The sequence below is a fragment of the Cololabis saira genome, chromosome 3, assembly GCF_033807715.1.
Source record: "Cololabis saira isolate AMF1-May2022 chromosome 3, fColSai1.1, whole genome shotgun sequence".
In the NCBI taxonomy this organism is placed as follows: Eukaryota; Metazoa; Chordata; class Actinopteri; order Beloniformes; family Belonidae; genus Cololabis; species Cololabis saira.
Window position 1 is genome coordinate 43,952,145 of NC_084589.1, and position 23,115 is coordinate 43,975,259.

The window sequence follows — 23,115 nt, forward strand, 5'->3', positions numbered from 1 at the left end:
GTAAATGTATTTTTACCTCAACTCATATTTAGTCTGAAATAATCATGACAAATGTAATTAAGTTTTCATTGTAGATTTATTGTTTATAATTCTGGAATATTACACTCTCCATATGTAGAAAGAGCAGCAGTGCCCCCTGGTGGTGAGTTATAAAAGCTCAACATAAACCCAAGAGTGAACAATCTATTGTAATAATAATAATAATAACAAGCAGTGGCGGCTGGTGTTAAAAAAATGTTGGGGGGCGCACTGGCGAGTGAGGATTACAACATAACTATAAACTCTACTTGGACATACATTTTTTTGTTATTTTTTTTTGCATATCATTACATATACTACATATACATATACTACATATTCATGTAGAATATTTTACGTAAACATTTTAAATTTTTCAAGTAACAAAATAACATTTTAACAATTTTTCAGATTTTTTCAGTTATTATATAGAGATATTCACAGATATTGTCTGAAAAATTGTTCAAATATGTTATTTTTTTATTTGAAAAATCTAAAATTGGTTTGGTTGATGAGAAAATATTTTCTTATTTTTGTGAGAGGGGATATATATTGTTTTTCGGCACTACCTTGTTCTCTATAGCTGGTATAACATGAATTACTCCTATGTGGGATCAATAAAGTTCTTATTTTTGCCATCTCAGAAAATTAAATATATTATATTTGGTGCCTAAATGTTTCCCAAGTATATTAGTGCGTGTGTGAATGAATAAATGACACGTAAAACGTTAATTTCTTTGTAGAAAGGCGCTTTATGAAAAAAAGTCAATTTACTTGTATTAGTTTACAGCCCAGTCTTGCCTCATCCAATATGGCGGCGACGTTGACGTATCGCAGCAGCTCCATGGAAGGAGGAGACGACATGTCTATGCGGAAATCCAGATTGTAACACCTGGCGGAAGAGCGAAAGTTTGGAGCGAACGGAACACGTGAGCAGTGATTCCTTTGAGGAGGACGGTTCTGTTGTTTCCTTTCTTTTTCCTCTTCAACAATGTCTAAGGTGAATCATCTGAGAGAGTTTATCGGTCAGCGACTAACAGCAGCTGCTGCAGAAATATTGTCAGTGTTTGAAAAAACCATCTTGGAGTATGAAGAAGAGCTCGACCGTCAGCGCAGACTGTTGGACCTCGCCTGGAAACCTGAAATCAGACTCCACAGAGTCGGTACGTAACCCTGGAAAGTTGAATGAATGAACACATGAGTATGACTCCTACAAGATCCCTTTGTTTCCAGTTAAAAGCCGTGGTGATGAAGCAAACGAACTAAATGGGAAACTCCCCAGCTCAAGCAGCTGCTGATGTGGGATTCGGAAACATCCCGAACTAACTTGTTGTTCTGTTTACTTGGTGCTGCCTTTCATGGTCCATTCAGACTCTGGACCAGACTGATATTTCACACTTTACACTTAATCCTTTATTTAGTAGAAAAGTTGTAGATCACACTGGCTCCGTGTAGATTTTTTTTAGATTCATTAATTCAGCACAGTATAAAAAACAGAACAAGTAACATACAAATGTAAAAGAGAGATTTGTAATGTGCTAGGCTGAGGCAAAAAGCCCAAGGGGCTTATACGAGGCCTCTACCTGTAAAATACAGCAAAATATTGTACAAAGATTTAAAATATGCAGAATACATGATTGCAGTCTAAAAACAAAGACAAAGCAAATAAACAGCAGCATGAATAGAATACATGGTATCTACATGATTAAAGAAAAAAATAACAAATCTAGAAACATCATTAGGTAATCTGATCAATTAAATGTGTCCTGAGTTTACGTTTAAAATGATTGAATGAAGTAGAGGTAGACGAGATTGCTGTAGGTGTTCCATAACTGTATCTGATGGAGAACTGACACAAACCAGTACGGAACTTCAGGAGATTTAAATGATTAGCCTGTCTTGTATTAAAATGGTGCATATCACTGTTGAACTGAAAAAAATCTTTACATGGCAAAGAAAATGAAACTGGCAGGAACAATACTTTGAAAATAAAATTGCAGGTTTGATATGTATTTAACTTAAAGATGGGTAAAATATTATGTTGTTTGAAAAGAGGGGCAGAATGAGCTGTGTGTGGCAATCCTGCACAATCTTTTTTGCAACATGTTAAGTTTATGAAGATGTGTGTTATAGGTAGCTCCCCAAATAATATTACAGTAAATGAGATATGGATATATCAAGCTATAATAAATAGTTGGGAGACAATTTTCATTCACCAAACCACGGAATTTGCCAATAATACCAATAGATTTCGATATTTTTTTACAGACATGGTTGATGTGGTTTTTCCAGCTTAAACTTTCATGGATAATTACACCAAGGAAGGTTGTTGATGTAACCTGAGTGAGCGGGTCATCTCCTAAAGACAGACCGGTGTTAGATTTACAATATATTTAATGTTTTGATGCAAATATAATCAAATTAGATTTTTTATATTCAGTGATAGTTTGTTAATTTTAAACCATTTTTAAATGTTTTGTAAATCATGGCCTTTCCCATTAGAGATGAAAAATCATTATGTGAAATAAATAAGTTTGTATCATCGGAAAAGAGTACAGGAAACAAGGAGGACGAGGCTGCGGCCAAATCATTTATATGAATCAAAAACAACAGGGGCCCTAGTATAGAACCCTGGGGGACCCCGCATTTTAAGGCGGCCCTCTCTGATGATTTACCATCAACGATAACAAATTGCTGACGGTTATGCATACAAGTTAAAAGCCACACACGAGTGATTCCAGCAAATTCATAGTGTAATAATTTTTTAAGAAGAATATCAAAATTAACTGTGTCAAAAGCTTTGGATAAATCAAGAAAGATTCCCAAAGCGTATTCATTATTATTGATTGCAGTGTGAATTTTATCTACCAATTGAGTATAGTCATTTCTGCAGAGTGATATTGGTGTTTTTACAGTATATTACAGTCCTGCAAATCATTCTGTAATAGACCAATTTCTCCAGGATCTTTGAGAAACATCGGAGAACAGAAATGGGCCGGTAGTTACTAAATACACTATGGTCTCCAGATTTGTAAACAGGGACTACTTTGGCAATTTTGAGGTCATTGGGTATTATTCCAGTTTCTAGAGATTTAGTGAAAATATGGGTCAAAGGCTTAGCAATTGAATGTCTAGTTTTCATAATTAAGTTAGATCTGACCTCATCATGACCAGCAGCTGAGTCTTTCAGGCACATAATTATGTCCAAGATTTCCTTCTCTGTAGGAGGCTTGAAGCTCTGAATAGAAGGATGGGAACCCGTCAGAAACTCAGATGGAGACCCGGCTATAGGAGTTATCCTTTCTGAAAGAACTGTACCAATATTGACAAAATAATTGTTAAAAACATATGCAATGTCAGATGGGTCAGAGTAGACTCGATTTTCATCACCAAATTGAGATGGAAGAGTGGCTGTAGACTTATCCATTTTTAGAAGCTGGTTAATGACTCCCCAAGTAGTTTTTATGTTATTAGAAGCTTCATTGAATTTGTCGGAAAGGTACTTTTTCTTGGCAGTTCTAGCAAAATGATTATAATTGTTATGAAATGTCTTATAATTTGCTATATTAATTGGGGATGGATTACTGATGATTTTTTTATACAATCTATTCTTAGCTTTCAGAGACTTATGGAGATCTGGTGTAAACCAGGGTTTTCTAAATGCAGAGACCTTGTTTGCTTTTTTGCTGACGAGGAAGAGGAAAGCACCTGTTGAATACAGAGTTGAAAGACTTGAATGACTGATATGCTTGTTCAACATCATCATGGGTGTATCCATCATCCCATAGGCTGTCATCAACCTGCTTCTCAAACCGGTCAACATTTATTTTGTTATACACTCTATACCTTAGAACTAGAACTTGTGAGATGACACTGACAAAAAACACGATGCTTGGAGGATGCTCATATCGGTGTTGATATGCAGTACTTGTAGTTAGATCGTTATATATGACGCGGAAGAAGCCTTTTCTAGAACAACAACTTTATTCTTCAACTGTCTCGATACCAACGCAGTAACACAAGAGTACAGTCACAGTGCCGCCTAATGGTCACACAGAGTAATGCACTTTTTTTCAAATATACTACATACATGAAGGGGAAGACCGAAGGTTCAGGACAAACCCTAAACCTCAAAAATACAACCAAACAATCAACACTGGGAAGCACTTTTGACTTGTTAAAATCATATCTTTTTGTCCCTTTTTGTAATTCCAGAACTCCCACAAGAAAATGTTTGTAAGGTGGAGGAGGACGGGGTTTTCAGTGACCAGCACCTGGATAACCTGGAGAGGAGCTGCAGCCCGGACCAGGAGGAACCAGGGCATCCACAGACTACAGAACTGGAGGAAGACTCCAGCGGTCAGGAGATGAAGCACGAGGACGTAGAGGTGGATGTCTCATTGATCAATGTCGCTGATGTGAAAGTTGAAAATGGTGAACCAGGACCAAACTGTGTCCAGCTGCTGTTGCACACTTCTCCTGAAGCTCAAAACAAAGATGAAGAAGGGACTGAAAGTTTATGCTCAGACTCCAGTAAAACTGCAGATCCGGAGCCAATGAGACGACACAGTGACCACGAAGAATCTGCTGTCCGGTCAGACAGCAACTGTAAATCAAAGATGACCAGGACCCACATGGGGAAGAAGGTGTTTTCTTGCAGCACTTGCAGGAAAGAGTTCAGTAAAAGTTGTAATTTCATGGATCACGTGAAGATCCACACTGGCGAAAGGCCGTACCTGTGCAACACCTGCGGAAAAACCTTTACTTATTTATCATATCTTAAACGGCACATAACCATGCACACGGGCGAGAAGCCCTACATCTGCAAAACATGTGGAAAAAGTTACAGGCTACATTCCCACCTGGTGATTCACTCGAGGACCCACACGGACGAGAAGCCCTACATCTGCAAAACATGTGGAAAAAGTTACAGAGAACGTTCCCACCTGGTGATTCACTCGAGGACCCACACCGGCGAAAGGCCGTACCTGTGCAACACCTGCGGAAAAACCTTTACTAAATCATACCATCTTAAAAGCCACATATACACGCACACGGGCGAGAAGCCCTATATCTGCAAAACATGTGGAAAAAGTTACGGGCAAAGTTCCAACCTGGTCATTCACTCGAGGATCCACACCGGTGAAAGGCCGTACCTGTGCAACACCTGCAACAAAACCTTTACTAAATCATCAGCTCTTAAACGCCACATAACCACACACACGGGGCGAGAAGTGATATTAGTGCAAGACGTGCGACAAAGGTTTTAGCCGCAGAATTGATTTGCTGAGTCACATGAGAAATCACCCGGAGGAGAAGTCTGGTGACTCGTGACAAATGAAGCTCATGTTGTCGTCCTCCGGGGGCAGCTGTCCACTCCTGTCTGACCCACAGAAGAAGAACCCGCAGAAGTCCAACCACCACCTCCTGTGGCTGATGAGCCTAATCCCCTCCCCACAAGGGTTGTAGGTTCAACCCGGATTTATGCTTCTCCGTCAACTTGACGCAGAGGGAACAATGTGGTTGTTTACTTTCTTTTAAAGTTCTGCATTGAGTTTTTTGAATCCCTGTTCCTTCTTAAAATTGTTATTTGTTGCTGTTGGCAACTTGCCGTGTCCATGGTTTAATAAAGAGCTGTAAGTTTCTTTAAACGTGACAGTTTATTTCGTTCATCTACAAAGCCTCGCTCACACGTCCTTTTTCCCGTCTGTTTCTTCTTCACTCACATTCTCTTTGTAAAGTTAATCTGCAGCTCCATGTTGTTTAACTCTCTCCATCTACTCCGTTCAGAGGTTAGTCCTTGAAGCCTTGAAGATTTCAGAAGTCAGTGCAGTCAGATACGGTTTGCTTTTATTTCTCCTTTAAAATGGTTTTATTGATTTAGAAAACAAGAACATTTGGTTTTCAAATGAATGAGGAAATGAGTGTGATGTGGGATACACATCACGATACTTGAGTCACGATACAATACGATATTGCGGTATCCAAATTTTGCGGTATATTGCGATGTTATACATAGTTCGCTGAAAACTGTAAAAGGCTTTATGCATTTTAAAATCTGAGCTGTACGTACATCAGATTATCGTGATAATTCATGGGACAAACTAAGTGAAACAATACAATTCAAATGATCCATGCTGTTATTGTAACTATATAAGCTAAAGTTACAACATATGTGTATGTTTTTCATATTAGTTACATAATGAGATTTTAACAATATTATTTAATCACATGTATACAATCAAGTTGTATTAGATTTACAACTCGTCTGACACATTATTTCTTCTAAAGCTGATGTTGAGATCTGTGTTGAAGCTGCAGATCTGCAGGTTGGAGAGCAGGAAGAAGAGGGAGGATCATCGGGATCAGATTCCAGGAAGAGGACAGACTTTGGATTTAACCCTTTTATATCAGACATCCGTTTAGGAGTAAATGTCTTTTTACCTCAACTCATATTTAGTCAGAAATAATCATGAAAAATGTAATTAAGTTTTCATTTTAGATGGATGAATTATTGTTTATAATTCTGGAATATTACACTCTCCATATGTAGAAAGAGCAGCAGTGCCCCCTGGTGGTGAGTTATAAAAGCTCAACATAAACCCAAGAGTGAACAATCTATCGTAATAATAATAATAATAATAAAAAACACAAAAAAAACTTTAAACCGCAAAAACTCAAAATCTTAACAAGAATATTCATCTTATTTCGACTTAAAATGTCTCATTTTTGGTCAAAAAAATCTCATTACACTTAAAACAACACTCATCACTGGAAAAAACAACAATTTTCACTTGTTTCAAGTAGATTTTCACTTAAAATAAGTAGAAAAATCTGCCAGTGGAACAAGATTTTTTTGCTTGTAATGAGAAGATAAATCTTGTCCCACTGGCAGATTTTTCTACTTATTTCAAGTGAAAATGTACTTGAAACAGGTGAAAATTGTCAAATAAGTTATTTTTCTGGTAATATCCCTTGTTTTAAGTGTAATGAGATTTTTTTGTCAAAAATTTGATATTTTAACTAGAAATAAGACAAATATTCTTGTTAAGATTTTGAGTTTTTGTAGTGTAGTGCATCAACAAGAGGAAAGTTGTCAGTGACGCAGATTATTGGTACAGCGTGATCAGTACAACCAGCATTTAGCTCAGAAAACAAGGTTGAAAGAGAAAAGTCATCAAATGAAGTTGAAGAGTGGTGATGCACTTTTGTCCTTTATCCTCAACTTCCTCAATCACGTCATTTTGATCCAGTTTGTTATTTCACTGGTCTTGGCTTCATCAAATGACACATCCTTAGTCCCAAAAGCATCGTCACACATGTCAGGGCTGGAGGCCTGAGCCTGGACTCCAAGATCTTCAACTGCTGATGTTACCGGCACCTCAGCTGCTCCAGCAGCTCCACGTTACACCAGTTCTTATATTTTCCTGCAGCTTTGCCGGCACGTCCCAATACTTTAGCTGTCTGTGAACCAAAGTCTGCTGTGTTTCTGAATGTCTTTACATTTGTGTTTACATCATCCGTCTCTCTGTTGCTGCATTTTCCAGAGCGGGCAGCGAGACCTCAAACGCCATAAAACAGTTGAGATATTAATTTATTTTATTTTGAACATTTCACACTTCACCTTAAAAACTGTTACTTGAATTGAACTAAAAAAAATGTTTAGTGAAATTATTAGTATTTTGAGTTGTGGAGATTAATGATATTAAGACATTTTACTGAATGCCTAAAACTTAAGTAGAATGTAAGATAAATGTATGAGAAGTGGAATAAATGCAATGTCAAAAGCTTTAAGATCTAAAATTAGATTTCTATAAAAGACAATAAAAAAATCATGACCTCAGTTTTTATTTTCATTAATTCTTTTATGATTCTACACATTTACCGTAATGCAAAATTAAAAATTTAGACCAGTATCTACTTTGAACATATACTGAATTATTTTATTTTTTAACCACGCAGTTGCAATAAATAATAATGTCCATCAATGGGAAGAATAAACCCAAACCTTTGATTTAAGCTTTAAAAGTGCAGTTTGATGGGCAGCTCTGTGGCGTAGTGGGTTAAGTAGCGGCTCATGTACTGAGGCTACAGTCCTCCTGCAGTGGCCCTAGGTTCAAATCCCAGCCTGCACCTTTGCTGCATGTCATCCCCATTCTCTCTCTCTACCCCCTTCCTGTCTGCAACTTGAATAAAGGGCCACTAGAGCCACAAAAAATGTAATGCTGTTTAATGAAACCTTCACAGTATCAAGTGTAAATCTTGAACATGAAACTTTGCTCATATCAACTAATTCAGCATTTGACGTTAGAAACAGCCAATCATACCTGCCCTAGAAACAGAATATTTGCAACAGCTCCCAGCCTGTTTCATCAACTCTTTCTCTGATACAGGTACAGTTAAAAGTGATGACATCCCCCTTCAAAATATTAACATGGACAACATCATAAAGTGCATCCTAAAAACACCTTCACGATACTTTGTTTGGGTGGAGAGGCTGAAACACACTGAGATATAACAGCCATTATTTCTTAACTAGCCAGAAATCCTGAGAGGGAAGCTTGATTTTGAGAGTCAAACATAACGTTTAGTTTTGGGAAATTACTGCAAAAAAAAACTTTGGAAGTCTCCAAAAATGTTTTCATATGTATTATTTTGAAGCCCATCGCAATAAAAGTTTCTTAACAACATGAATATTTTATGACAAATAATAAAGTACACATGAATTAAAAAATATTTTTCTTTTATTTATTGATATTAACAATCAGAAGCTTATCATATAAATTGCGTCAGCTCTCATTGTGTTAGAAAAAATAAAACTTTCTAAACCTTCTTGCTTGTGTTGTTTTCTCAGATGTAAATCACTTTGGATAAAAGCGTCTGCTAAATGACAGAAGTAGTAGTAAACCAGTGATGAAAAATGTTGTATGCATTTTGTTCCAATTACTTTCGTTGGTAAATGAAATACTTACTGTAACTGCGAGACGGAACTATCCGTAGAACCGTGATTTCTACCGGAACTCCAGATTGTAACACCCGGCGGAAGGTCGGAAGTTTGGAGCGAACGGAACACGTGAGCAGTGATTCCTTTGAGGAGGACGGTTCTGTTGTTTCCTTTCTTTTTCCTCTTCAACAATGTCTAAGGTGAATCATCTGAGAGAGTTCATCGGTCAGCGACTAACAGCAGCTGCTGTAGAAATATTGTCAGTGTTTGAAAAAACCATCTTGGAGTATGAAGAAGAGCTCGACCGTCAGCGCAGACTGTTGGACCTCGCCTGGAAACCTGAAATCAGACTCCACAGAGTCGGTACGTAACCCTGGAAAGTTGAATGAATGAACACATGAGTATGACTCCTACAAGATCCCCTTGTTTCGAGTTAAAAGCCGTGGTGATGAAGCAAACGAACTAAATGGGAAACTCCCCAGCTCAAGCAGCTGCTGATGTGGGATTCGGAAACATCCCGAACTAACTTGTTGTTCTGTTTACTTGGTGCTGCCTTTCATGGTCCATTCAGACTCTGGACCAGACTGATATTTCAGACTTTACACTTAATCCTTTATTTAGTAGAAAAGATGCAGATCACAGTGGCTCCGTCTAGATTTTTTTTTTTTTAGATGTATTTTTTCAGCACAGTTTAAAAAACAGAACAAGTAACATACAAATGTAAAGAGAGATTGGTAATGTGCTCGACTGCGGTCCAGCCAGACGTCATTCGTATTTACGGTCAAATCAGCTGCTCCTAAATTTCATGTGTGCTCCTATTTCAATCTTTACTGCAAATGAATGCGGCTCAGAAACAGAAAGATATGAAAATACTGAGTTTGAGATAATGCATATATGTTTTTTTCATATATTTTTTTCATTACCTTGATTACACCCAAACTTCCACCGTAATATTTACACACACTTACTGTAAAATATTTTTTTTTTTACTTCAGGTTCTGTTTTGCAGAAACTATAAAAATGAATTCTCCCATAATTTCACCCAATAGCTCATATATCTCTCTTCATAACTGCAATCACTACAAGCATGCTTAATTTCAAACAATTTTTCTTTAGAAATATTGAAATATTAAGGTGTAAACTTCAAACACTACTTTTCTACAAAGGCCTTTGTTGCAGAGACTGTAAAAATGAATTCTAAAACTAAATCAAATATCCACATAGTGTACTTAAGGGTGATTATAAAACAATGAGGCGATTGTGGTGACGGGACTGAGCCTGTGATTCTTTGTGGATTATAAAAGTACAGTGAATGTGAAATTGAGCAGACCTGTAGTGAAAAGTTTGAAGTTTACACCTTAATATTTCAATGTTTCTATAGTAAAATAGTTTGAAATTAAGCATACTTGTAGTGACTGCAGTTGTGAAGAGAGGTATATGAGGTATTGGGTGAAATTATGGGTAAATTCATTTTTATAGTCTCTGCAAAACAGAACCTGAAGCAAAAAAGGCGATTGACTTTTGTAGAAAAGTAAATTGTTTGAAGTTTACACCTTAATATTTCAATAATTGTACAGTAAAATTGTTTGAAGTTCATTGTGCCTGTAGTGATTCTAGTTATGAAGAGGGCTATATGGGGTATTGGGTGAAATTATGGGACAATTCATTTTTGTAGTCTCTACAAAACAGAACCTGAAGCAAAAAAGGCAAATTACTTTTTTAGAAAAGGAAGGTGTTTGAAGTTTAGATGTTAATATTTCTATTTTTCCACAGTAAAATTGTTTGAAATTCACTGTGCCTGTAGTGATTGTAGTTGTGACGAGGGCTATATGGGGTATTGGGTGAAATTATGGGAGAATTCATTGTTATAGTCTCTGCAAAACAGAACCTTAAGCGAAAAAGGAGACTGACCTTTTTAAAAAAGGTGTTTGAAGTTTAGATCTTAAAAGAAAGGTGTTTCATCCTTTTCTTTTACAGTAATAGCATGTAAATATTACAGTGGAAGTATAGGTACAAGAAAAAAACATCTGCATTATCTCAAACTCAGTACTTCATATCTTTCCGTTTCTGAGCCGCGTTCATTCATTTGCCGTAAAGGCTGAAATAGGAGCACATGAACATTTAGGAGCGGCTGATTTGACCACGCAAGTACGAATGACGGCTGGCTGGACCGCAGTAGTGCTCAGTTGAGGCAAAAAGCCCAAGGGGCCTCTGCCTGTTAAATACAGCAAAAGATTGTACAAAGATTTAAAATATGCAGAATACATGATTGCAGTCTAAAAACACACAAAGCAAATAAACAGCAGCATGAATAGAATACATGGTATCTACATGATTAAAGAAAAAAATAACAAATCGAGAAATATCATTAGGTAATTTGATCAATTAAATGTGTCCTGAGTTTACGTTTAAAATTATTGAATGAAGTAGAGGTAGAAGAGATTGCTGTAGGTGTTCCATAACTGTATCTGATGGAGAACTGACACAAACCAGTACGGAACTTCGGGAGATTTACCGTATTTTCACGACCATATGGCGCACTGTGTGGAAAGGCGCACCCTCAGTTTTGTGTGTCATTTTTGGTTTTAAAACACGCATACGGCGCACCGACCTAAAAGGCGCCGTCTACAGAGACGGAGCTGCACACACACGCGCTGCAAAACACACACACGCTAAAAATAGAGCGGAAGCAAAACTTAGTTTGATATTTTATTTCACTTTTCACATCAATCTAACCCTTCAAAGGTTCATATTCTGTTTCTGCATTAAAGAATTTTAAAAAACCACGGGTCGCTGCACATAAACCTGTCTCAGTCACTGATCATCTCCTCATCCATCCAGCCCTTTTCATTTCACTCTGGCTGGAAAAGTCTGTTTAGGCAACGCTTTTCTTTTAAAAATCACCATAGCCGGCAGTTTCTGTCCATCAGCGTGGCAGGCAAGCACAAGAGTAAATAAACTTTTCATACCCCGTTGTGCTGCTGATCCCGACCACGGCGGGCACGGGTCCCGGGTCCCGCTCCGCTCCCCCCCGCGCTGGACCGGGTCCGCTCCCGTCTGCTCCCTCGTGCTCCCAAAACTTAGTTTGATTGTATTTTATTTCACTTTACACATCAAGCAAATCCTTAAAAGTTTTCATCTTCTGTTTACGCCTTAAACAGCTCAGTGGATGGTCTCATTCCCGTCGCAACTCAAGGCTTCACCCGCCCCCTTCTCTTTTTACCGTTCTCATGGTGGCCGGCCTTACATTACCGTAATTCAGGTAATAGACACGGCGCACTGTTTCATAAGGCGCCCGGCACATTTAAAAAAAAAAAAAAAAAAAAATGTGCGCCTTATGGTCGCGAAAATACGGTAAATGATTAGCCTGTCTTGTATTAAAATGGTGCATATCACTGTTGAACTGAAAACAATCTTTACATGGCAAAGAAAATGAAACTGGCAGGAACAATACTTTGAAAACAAAATTGCAGGTTTGATATGTATTTAACTTAAAGTTGGGTAAAATATTGAGTTGTTTGAAAAGAGAGGCAGAATTAGCAGACCAATTACTGTGTGTGGCAATCCTGCAGAATATTTTTTAGCAACATGTTAAGTTTATGAAGATGTGTGTTGTAGGTAGCTCCCCAAATACAATTACAGTAAATGAGATATGGATATATAAAGCTATAATAAAGAGTTGGGAGACAATTTTCATTCACCAAACTACGGAATTTGCCAATAATACCAATAGATTTAGATATTTTTTTACAGACATGGTTGATGTGGCTTTTCCAGCTTAAACTTTCATAGATAATTACACCAAGGAAGGTTGTTGATGTAACCTGAGTGAGCGGGTCATCTCCTTTAGACAGGCCAGTTTCTCTGGATAAAGGCCCAGCAGGAAAAGTTTAGGATCCAACGATATTGATTTGGAAATTATCTTTTCGATGATGACTCTTATCTCTTCCCAGTATTTAATATTTATTCTACACTGCCAAAGGCAGTGAAATAGTGCTCCTCTATCTTCTGTACATTTTGTGCATATGTCTGGTATATTCGGGTCATATCTATTCAAATCCACCGGTGTCACATATACATCCGCATTAACCATTTATATTGTATTATTCTAAGGCGTGCATTTATGGATCCAGAATGAGCGTTGGCACATGCGGCTTCCCACTCTTCCTTGGTAATATCTGTTTGGATGTCTCCTTCCAGGCCCTTAGCTTATATGTTGAGTTCTCACTTGAAAAGGATATCAACAAATTGTAGATGTCTGATATTGCACCCTTTCTCAGACAATTCTTTGTTACAATTTTTTCTAGTTCTGTGCTACAGGGTTTAGAAAGTACATTGCTTGGATTTATTTTAACATAATTTCTAAGCTGAAGGTACTTGAAGAAATGTTTTCTATTAAGATTATATTTAGCTACTAGTTCTTCAAAGGACATCATATCATCTGAGTTTGTTGTGTATAGATTTTTAATTGTTTTTAGTCCCTTAGTTCAGTGATTCTTAACCATAGGGCCGCGGCCCACACTTGGGCCGCGAGCGCCATCTAGTGGGCCGCCAAAAAAAATTCAGTTTTGTATGTGTGGGCCGCGAGGGCCGCGGGACTGCATAGCAACTCCCAACCAAATGAGGAGAAGAAGACACTCAGCTAGCTGTACGTGTAATAGTAAGAGAAATGGTGTGTCTTTACAGAGAAAATCCTTCATTTTGCACAGAGTAGGTTTAGATCTGCCAGGATTAGGGATCGATTACTTGGGTCTGCGCCCAGAGCGAGCGAGCGCGGCGTGATCATTTATCCCGACGTCCCCGCGGCCGGGGAGGTCGGCTGAGGCTGCCGCTCGGGCGGTGGGCTCCGTCGTTACTGCTGAAGGATGGTAGATGTAGATGCGTGGGCTGTCGTGTCTGCTGGACTGGACTGTTCGGGCTTCGAAAAAGCATCGGAAAGTAACTGCTGCAGCGCGACCAGAGAGCTGCGGTGCGGGCTCTGCCCGTCGCAGCTGATCAGGCTCCGATGAAACCCGACACACTGAGTCCTGACAACTTATTAATGTAAATAACTTAAAGTAAAATCAAACTAAGTTTTGTCCTCGCTGTATTTTTAAATATGCAACCCGGAATGGACAAATTCATCCTGTTCAGTCTTCCCACTGGGACAAAACCAGTGTCTCATACGTTCAGAGACCGTGGCGTTCAAAGTGCGAAAGTGAAACGCCACTGAAATAAAACACAAAGTTTTTCATCAAACATATCCACTCAAGTCTGAACTGAAGTCACAGAAAAATAAACTGACCATCTTAAAACATCCGGCCCATGTTTGAGTCCAGATACAGCTGTGAAGCAGCTTTCTCCACAGTGAAATAATTAAAACTAAATATCGTTTCAGGCTCACCAATGAGCACCTTCTCATGCATATGAGAACCTGACACCATCCAGCCCAGATTTAAAGTCCTGACAGAAGAAATTAGAGCTCAGTTCTCTCACTGAAGACAAAGTGGGGGCATAAGATTATAAGAGGGGAAGAAAGAAAAACTGCAAAACTGTTAAATTGTTAAGATGTGTTTATATTAATTTAGTATAAAAATGTGTTGAGACAATTAACAAAGAAAAGGGGAAATTCAAACTGCTGGTAGAGAAATAAAATAAGATAGCATTTGAAAAATAAAATAAAATCTACTTTATTTTTAAGAGAAAAAAAAACGTTTAATTCAAGTTAAACATGTTAATTGGCAAATATGTACTTTTTTAATATAACAGTCAGATGCAGATGTTGATACAACTATGAGGCTACTTGAATATATACACACACATATATATATATATATATATTATGATGTAAATTTTCTCTAAATGGACCTCTTAAAGTTTTAGTTGAATACCCCTGCTATAGAGTGTTTATATTTAATGGGCCCCGGGCCACTCTGTACTGAAAAAATTGGGCCCCAAGGTCAGAAAGGTTAAGAACCCCTGCCTTAGTTAACCACAATTGGAATGTTGCATCTGCCCTGCCTGGTACAAAGAACTGATTACCCCAAATTGGGGTAAATTGCGATAGTGATTGTGGTTCGTTTAAGTATTTATTCACTTCATACCAAATCTTTATCATTTGTTTAACAATTTGATTTTTAGTTTGTTTACAAAGCTTTTGTACATTGTCGGAATAAATATATGAAGGAAGAGATAGATTTAAGCCATAAGATTCAATTTCAGCCCAGTGGGGGGCATTATCCAATGAAAAATAAAACATAATAGACCTCAGTTGTGCAGCCCAGTAATACCATATCACGTTCAGACATTTTAGACCCCCCCGGTCATATGGTAAGTACAATAAAGACAAGCGTATTCTCGCCCATACGGTTGTTCCATAGAAAACCAACAAATAATATTTTGACTTTTGAGCATAAATCTGTAGGTGGTGGTAATGGGATGTTCTGGAATAAATAAAGCAACTTTGGCAAAATATTCATTTTAAAAATATTAACTTTGCCCATTATGGATACTGGTAACGACATCCACCTGTCGATTGACTCACTAACTTCTGCCATTAAAGGTTCATAGTTGGCACTTGCTACCTGTTCTAACCTGGGTACAATGCGTATTCCCAAATATTTAAATTGGTCCACAACATTGAACTGAATTGCTTCAGCTATTGGATTTTTCCTCTCATTTGAATTAAGTAGTAATATAGAGGATTTGGTATGATTCACTTTATACCCTGAGATATCGCCAAACGCTCTTATCAGCTGTATCAGAGCTGGGATTGATTTCCTTAAACAGGACATAAATAAGATTACATCGTCCGCGTAAAGGGCAATTCTGGTCCTACTGTAATTCCGCAAAACTGTGGATGAGAACGTTTTGCTATAGCAAACTGTTCTATTGCTAATGTGAATAACAAGGGTGAGAGAGGGCAGCCCTGTCGACATCCTTTGTTAACATTTATTGGTTTTGAAATATTTCTGTTTGTAGAATTTCTGCTGTAGAGTTATTGTATATGACTTGCACCCATTTAATAAAGATATTTCCACAACCAAATTTTTCTAAAACATAAAAGATAAGGCTATTCGACCCTATCAAAGGCCTTTTCGGCATCTAATAATAATAGGGCTGTATCTGGTTTATCTTTTTTATAGTGAATGATATTCAGTATTCTTCTGACATTATGGAAACCTTGTCTTCCTGATATGAATCCATTTTGGTCCTTATTTACAATCTTTGGCAGAATTCTCTGTAATCTAATTTCTAGAAGCTTACATAATATTTTAAGGTCCGAGTTTAGGAGGCTTATTGGTCTCAGATTTTCACACTTATTAAGGGTTTTGCCTGGTTTTGGCAGTAAAATAATTAGAGCTTTATTCATCGAAGATGGAAGATTGCCACTCCGAAATGCCTCGAGAAACATTTCTAAATGGGGTGTTAGCAATATGTTTTTAAATGTTTTGTACAAGTCAATCGGGAGACCATCTGGTCCTGCTATTTTTCCTGATTTCAAATTATCTATGGCGTTACAGATTTCTTCTTTGGTAATATCTGTATTTAAATCTTGATTATATTCATCTGGGGTACAAGGAATAGGTAATCCATCTAAAAATCTATTCATATTTTGTACATTAATAGAGTTAGTTGTACCATATAATCTTTTATAATAATCTCTGAAATCATAATTTATTTCTGTAGGGTTCACCACAACATTCCCGTTGGATGTTATGGTTGTAATAGCTGTTCTGGTCTCTAATTGTTTTATTTGCCATGCTAATAGTTTTCCAGATGTATCACCTTGTTCATAGAATGACTGTTTTAATCTTAGAAGACTAGATGCGGCTTTAAAAGCAGATTGTTTGTCATATTCAGACCTCAAAATTAGTAATTCTTTTTCCAGTTGAGTTGTTTTTTTCATAAACTTTTTCTTGAAGAGTTTTCTTTTTTTTTCCAAATTGAATCTCTCTTCTTGTGCCTTTTTTGACTTTGAACCCGTATAGCTTATTATATGTCCTCTGAGAAAGGCTTTAAATGCTTCCCACCTTATACATGCTGTTGTCTGTGTAGTGTTAATTTTGAAGAACTACTCTATTTGTTTTCCTATGTACTTTACAAATTCTTCATCTTGTAACCACTTATGCTGAAAGCACAATCTAGGTGGGCCAATTGGCAATTTTGAGGTCATTGGGTATTATTCTAGTTTTGTAGAGATTTGGTGAAAATATGGGTCAAAGGCTTACCAATTGAATGTCTAGTTTTCATAATTAAGTTAAATCTGACCTCATCATGACCAGCAGCTGAGTCTTTCAGGCACATAATTATGTCCAAGATTTCCTTCTCTGTAGGAGGCTTGAAGCTCTGAATAGAAGCATGGGAACCTGTCAGAAACTCAGATGGAGACCCGGCTATAGGAGTTATCCTTTCTGAAAGAACAGTACCAATATTAACAAAATAATTGTTAAAACATATGCAATGTCAGATGGGTCAGAGTAGACTCGATTTTCATTAAAAAATTAAGATGGAAGATTGGCTGTAGAATTATTCATATTTAGAAGCTGGTTAATGACTCCCCAGGTAGTTTTTATGTTATTAGAAGCCTCATTGAATTTGTCGGAAAAGTACTTTTTCTTGGCAATTCTAACAAGATGATTATAATTGTTACGAAATGTCTTATAATTTGCTTTATTTGGGGATGGATTACTGGTGAATATCTTATACAATCTATTCTTAGCTTTCAGAGACTTATGGAGATCTGGTGTAAACCAGGGTTTTCTAAATGCAGAGACCTGGTTTGCTTTTTTGCTGACAAGAGGAAAGCACCTGTTGAAAGACTTGAAAAATGACTGATATGCTTGTTCAACATCATCATGGGTGTATCCATCATCCCATAGGATGTCATCAACCTGCATCTCAAACCGGTCAACATTTATTTTGTTATACACTCTATACCTTAGAACTAGAACTTGTGAGATGACACTGGCAAAAAACACGACGGTTGGAGGATGTTCATATAGGTGTTCATATGCAGTACTTGTAGTTAGATCGTTATATATGACGCAGAAGAAGCCATTTCTAGAACAACAACTTTATTCTTCAACTGTCTCGATACCAACGCAGTAACACAAGAGTACAGTCACAGTGCCGTCTAATGGTCACGCAGAGTAATGCACTTGTTTTCAAATATATACTACATAGATGAAGGGGAAGACCGAAGGTTCAGGACAAACTTTAAACCTCACAAATACAACCAAACAATCAACACTGGGAAGCACTTTTGACTTGTTAAAATCCTATCTTTTTGTTCCTTTTTGTAATTCCAGAACTCCCACAAGAAAATGTTTGTAAGGTGGAGGAGGACGTGGAGGAGGACAGTGACCAGCACCTCAATAACCTGGAGAGGAGCTGCAGCCCGGACCAGGAGGAACCAGGGCATCCACAGACTACAGAAATGGAGGAAGACTCCAGCGGTCAACACAAGGACGTAGAGGTGGATGTCTCATTGGTCAATGTTGCTCATGAGAAAGTTGAAAATGGTGAACCAGGACCAAATTGTGGCCAGCTGCTGTTGCACACTTTTCCTGAAGCTCAAAACAAAGATGAGGAAGGGACTGAAAGTTTACGCTCAGACTCCAGTAAAATTGCAGATCCGGAGCCAATGAGACGACACGGTGACCACGAAGATGCTTCTGTCCCGTCAGAGAGCAACTGTAAATCAAAGCTGACCAGGACCCACACAGGGAAGAAGGCGTTTTCTTGCAGCACTTGCAAGAAAAAGTTCAGTAAAAGTAGAATTTTAATGGATCACATGAAGATCCACACTAGCGAAAGGCCGTACCTGTGCAACACCTGCGGAAAATCGTTTAGAAAATCATCAATATTCAAGAAGCATAAAATGATCCACATGGGCCAGAAGCTCTACGTCTGCAAAACATGTGGTAAAAGTTACAGACAAAATTCCAGCCTGATGATTCACTCGAGGGCCCACACTGGTGAAAAGCCGTACCTGTGCAAAACCTGCGGCAAAAGCTTTACTAATTTATCTGATCTTAACCGGCACATAACCATGCACACGGGCGAGAAGCCCTACGTCTGCAAAACATGTGGAAAAAGTTACAAGCAAAATTCCAACCTGGTGATTCACTCGAGGACCCACACCGGTGAAACGCCGTACCTGTGCAACACCTGTGGAAAAACCTTTACTAATTTATCAGATCTTAACCACCACATAGACACGCACACGGGCGAGAAGCCCTACATCTGCAAAACATCTGGAAAGAGTTACAAGCTACTTTCCTACCTGGTGATCCACCCGAAGATCCACACTGGCGAAAGGCCATACCTGTGCAACACCTGCAGCAAAACCTTTACTAATTTATCGGATCTTAACCAGCACATAACCACGCACACAGGCGAGAAGCCCTACGTTTGCAAAACATGTGGAAAAAGTTACAAGAAAAATTCCAACCTGGTGATTCACTTGAGGACCCACACCGGCGAAAGGCCGTACTTGTGCAACACGTGCGGAAAAACATTTACTAATTTACCGGTTCTTAACCGCCACATAAACACGCACACGGGCCAGAAGCCCTACATCTGCAAAACATCTGGAAAAAGTTACACACAACGTTCTACCCTGGTGGTTCACTCGAGGACCCACACCAGCGAAAAGGAGAAGGGTCCAGCTGCAGGCTCGGAGGCTGCAGTTCCAGGACCCGCAGTTCCAGGACCCTCAGTTTTTGCAACAGCGCCACTCAATGAATTGGAGTTGTCATTGCAGGTTTGCAGGTCGCAGATTGCAGATTGTATCCGGACTTCGATGACGAACGTAAGTAACATGTCAAGTTATAAGTTATTTGTTTAAACTGCGTTCTAAATGTAGGATAGTTCACCAGCTGCACTCTATTAAAAAGCACCAAAGACGAGTATATTCGTCTTTTGGCGGTCAAAGACGAGTAAACTCGTCAAAGATGAGTAAACTCGTCTTTGACACAGATGCATTTTTAATTTAAAAAAAAAGACGAGTATACTCGTCTTAACTCGTCTAACATTAGCGACACGGAACTGTTGCTTTTAATTTTCTGCAGAACTGTTGCTTTTAACTTTCTGCAGAAAGTTAAAAGCAACAGTTCCGTGTTGGAAACAAAATAGTTTCGTGTTGTTCTACAGTTAGGCTAACGTTTGGCGTTAGCCTAACACGGTACCGGCTCAACAGATGCATTTTTAATTTAAAAAAAGAGGAGTATACTCGTCTTAACTCGTCTAACATTAGCAACAGTTCCGTTAAAAGCAACAGTTAACTTTCTGCAGAAAGTTAAAAGCAACATTTCCGTGTTGGAAACAAAATAGTTTCGTGTTGTTCTACAGTTAGGCTAACGTTTATTTGAAGTTGTGGAAACATTGCTTGATTTCTATTTAACTATGAAGCTAATTCGATTATTTCTATCCAGTACATAGATTTTTAAAGATTAAAAAAAAGATTTTAAAGATTAAAGTTATGTCATTACCTGTCTGATAATCTTGAATTAAGTATTCCAACCTAAACTGTATTAATGTCATATGTCAATATGACATAATGTTAATGTCATGTAACGTTTTTTTTTTACACTTCATTCATTTTGTGACTCTGCTTGTAATGTTATGCTTCTTTGTACAGTACATTATAACCTATAACTTAGGACTGCGGTCAAGTGGACAGAACATGCAAAACATGCTCAAATAAACAGAAACACTTCACAATTAGGTAAAATAAAACAATCAAGTAGTTACTGATAAGTCAGCAGTCACTTGGGAATTAACGAGTAACAGATGCGACAGATGAGTATTTTATCATTAGTTGATGGTCAGTCAAGGTAACAAAAAGTATTGTAGTTACTGATTAGTTAGAAAGAAACTAATGAGTAATGAATGAGCAACTTATAATTATGCTGGTCAGTTCTTGAGCAACTCTTCATCAAATGCCTTAGAGTAGCTAATCAGTAATGAATGAGAAACAAGTGAGGGAAGGAATGAGTGACAAATTATTTCACTGAGATTATTTGTAAACTTTGTAGTTAAAGGCAAAATCAGTTCAAGTTAATATAGACTTCTCATTATTTCTGCCCTTTGCAACTGGTGTGTTGGCTTCAACTTTAGTACATTGTCATATGAAAATGTAGAAGCAACACTGTCAATGTGAATGAGGGATTTTATGTTTTCGTGATTTAAAAAAAATTACTAAATGTCTTATTTTGATTTCCTTACTTGTGTCTGTGGAATCATGTAAGAATGTTCAATTTAACCAATTATGTTCTCTCATTTACTAGATGCATATTACTATACAAAGAGGGAGCTCTTTGCCAGAGTTGCAAAGGTGCCGTACGTGCTGCGATCAATATCACTGCCCTTTCTGCCAATCATCCTTGTTCCATCCCACCAAACTGAGCAAGGTGAAAAGCCATTTGGAGGCCCATTTTAAGAGGGCAATGTCACATGAAGGTAAAGTTGTAGAGACCGGTTCCATTTAAGCAATGAATCAAAACTAATCCTTCTGTGATGTGTTTGTGACAGATACTACATGATTCAGATGTTGATTGTAGAATGATATTACAATTCAATGTTCTGTTCCAGGGTACACCATCCACAGATGTGGGTTACAGTGCAAATCTGACCTACACTACCACTGCATCCACTGTCAGTCAATATTAATACGCAGGGCGGACTTTATCAAGCACCTTGCTTTGTGCAAGGCAAAGCACCCTGCTGTAATAGGCATCCAAGCACCAAAAGCACCCACACCTGTGGCGCCTGCGCCTGTAACATCTGCTGCTACACAGCACGCCACCGCACCGCACGCCACTGCCACCACACCGCACGCCACTACCACCACACCACACGCCGCTGCTGCCACACCACACAATGTTGATGCACCATCCACCGCTGCACCATCCACCGCTGCACCAGCCACAGGCGGAACAGCTGTTCCTTGCTGGGCAACCCTTACATCCAAGGTGAGAGAATAAAATATAAATATATTTCTAACAAAATTACATTAAGTCTTAATCAATATATGCAATGCGTTACATACTATAATTAAGAAATGTGCATAATTATTGTAATTCCTGTAGCCCTTAATGTTTTAAATGTTAAACACATTTCTGTCAATAAAGCTGTGATTTTTATGTCTACTATTTCAGTGAAAGGGAGGAATTTAAAAGGAAGCTCCAAAAACAACTGTTCTTTGTGCAAGACGTGCAACAAAGGTTTTAGCTGCAGAATTAATTGTCTGAGTCACATGAAAAATCACCCGGAGGAGAAGTCTGGTGACTCGTGACAAATGAAGTTCATGTTGTCGTCCTCCGGGGGCAGCTGTCCACTCCTGTCTGACTCATAGAAGAAGAACCTGCAGAAGTCCAACCACCACCTCCTGTGGCTGATGAGCCTAATCCCCTCCCCACAAGAGTTGCAGGTTCAACCCAGATTTATGCTTCTCTGTGAACTTGACGCAGAGGGAACGATGTGTATACTTTTTTTTTTTAAAGTTCTGCATTGAGTTTGTTTGAATCCCTGTTCCTTCTTAAAATCGTATTATTTGTTGCTGTTGGTAACTTGTCGTCTCCACGGGCTGTTAGTATGTGCTGAAGTTTCTTTAAACGTTTATTTCGGTCATCTACAAAGCCTCCCTCACACATCCTTTCCCCGTCTGTTTCTTCTTCACTCACATTCTCTTTGTAAAGTTAATCTGCAGCTCCATGTTGTTAAACTCTCTCCATCTACTCCGTTCAGAGTTTAGTCCAAGTTTGATATATTTACATGTTCAGTTTTTTACAACGTTCCTCTGAAAAACAAGAAGAAACTTCAGAGAAACGAGGACAAAAGAAGAAATGCAAGCATCAACACGTCAGAAACAGAACAGCCAACCATCTGTCACCATTTACAGTTTAAGATTAAGATTCCCAGAATATTCAAATTTTTTGAGATAGGATATTTGAGTTTTCTTAATATGTAAGCCATGATCAGCAATATTAAAATAATAAAAGGCTTGCAATATTTCAGTTGATTTGTATTGAATCCAGAATGTATGACTTTTTTGTTTTTGTAATTGCATTACTGAAAATCACAATATTCAAATTTTCTGAGACAGTCCTGTACAAGCTAAAGTTACAACATATTTGTGTACGTTTTTCATATTATTTACATAATGAGAT

The 23,115-nt window shown here is 38.1% G+C and overlaps 3 protein-coding genes across 5 annotated transcripts in view; 2 read left to right on the forward strand and 1 right to left on the reverse strand.

The window, feature by feature from the left end:
- Positions 1 to 23,115, reverse strand: part of LOC133440368 (zinc finger protein 37-like) — an 801,383-nt gene that overhangs the window by 51,112 nt on the left and 727,156 nt on the right. The window lies entirely within an intron of this gene.
- On the forward strand, positions 810 to 5,634 carry LOC133440351 (zinc finger protein OZF-like). 2 transcript variants are annotated; one of them, XM_061717593.1, is made up of 2 exons: positions 810 to 1,181; positions 4,234 to 5,634. In XM_061717593.1, the coding sequence occupies exons 1-2, from the start codon at positions 1,010 to 1,012 to the stop codon at positions 5,286 to 5,288; spliced, it is 1,227 nt and encodes a 408-aa protein (XP_061573577.1). In that variant the 5' UTR covers positions 810 to 1,009; the 3' UTR covers positions 5,289 to 5,634. The 2 variants fall into 2 exon arrangements, with proteins under 2 accessions (XP_061573577.1, XP_061573578.1); XM_061717594.1 differs by having other exon boundaries at positions 4,246 to 5,634.
- Positions 9,121 to 23,059, forward strand: LOC133440346 (zinc finger protein 70-like). Of its 2 annotated transcripts, XM_061717587.1 has the most exons (6): positions 9,121 to 9,325; positions 18,253 to 18,419; positions 19,710 to 19,757; positions 21,235 to 21,406; positions 21,539 to 21,918; positions 22,105 to 23,059. In XM_061717587.1, the coding sequence occupies exons 1-6, from the start codon at positions 9,154 to 9,156 to the stop codon at positions 22,105 to 22,107; spliced, it is 942 nt and encodes a 313-aa protein (XP_061573571.1). In that variant the 5' UTR covers positions 9,121 to 9,153; the 3' UTR covers positions 22,108 to 23,059. The 2 variants fall into 2 exon arrangements, with proteins under 2 accessions (XP_061573571.1, XP_061573570.1); XM_061717586.1 differs by having other exon boundaries at positions 18,253 to 19,757.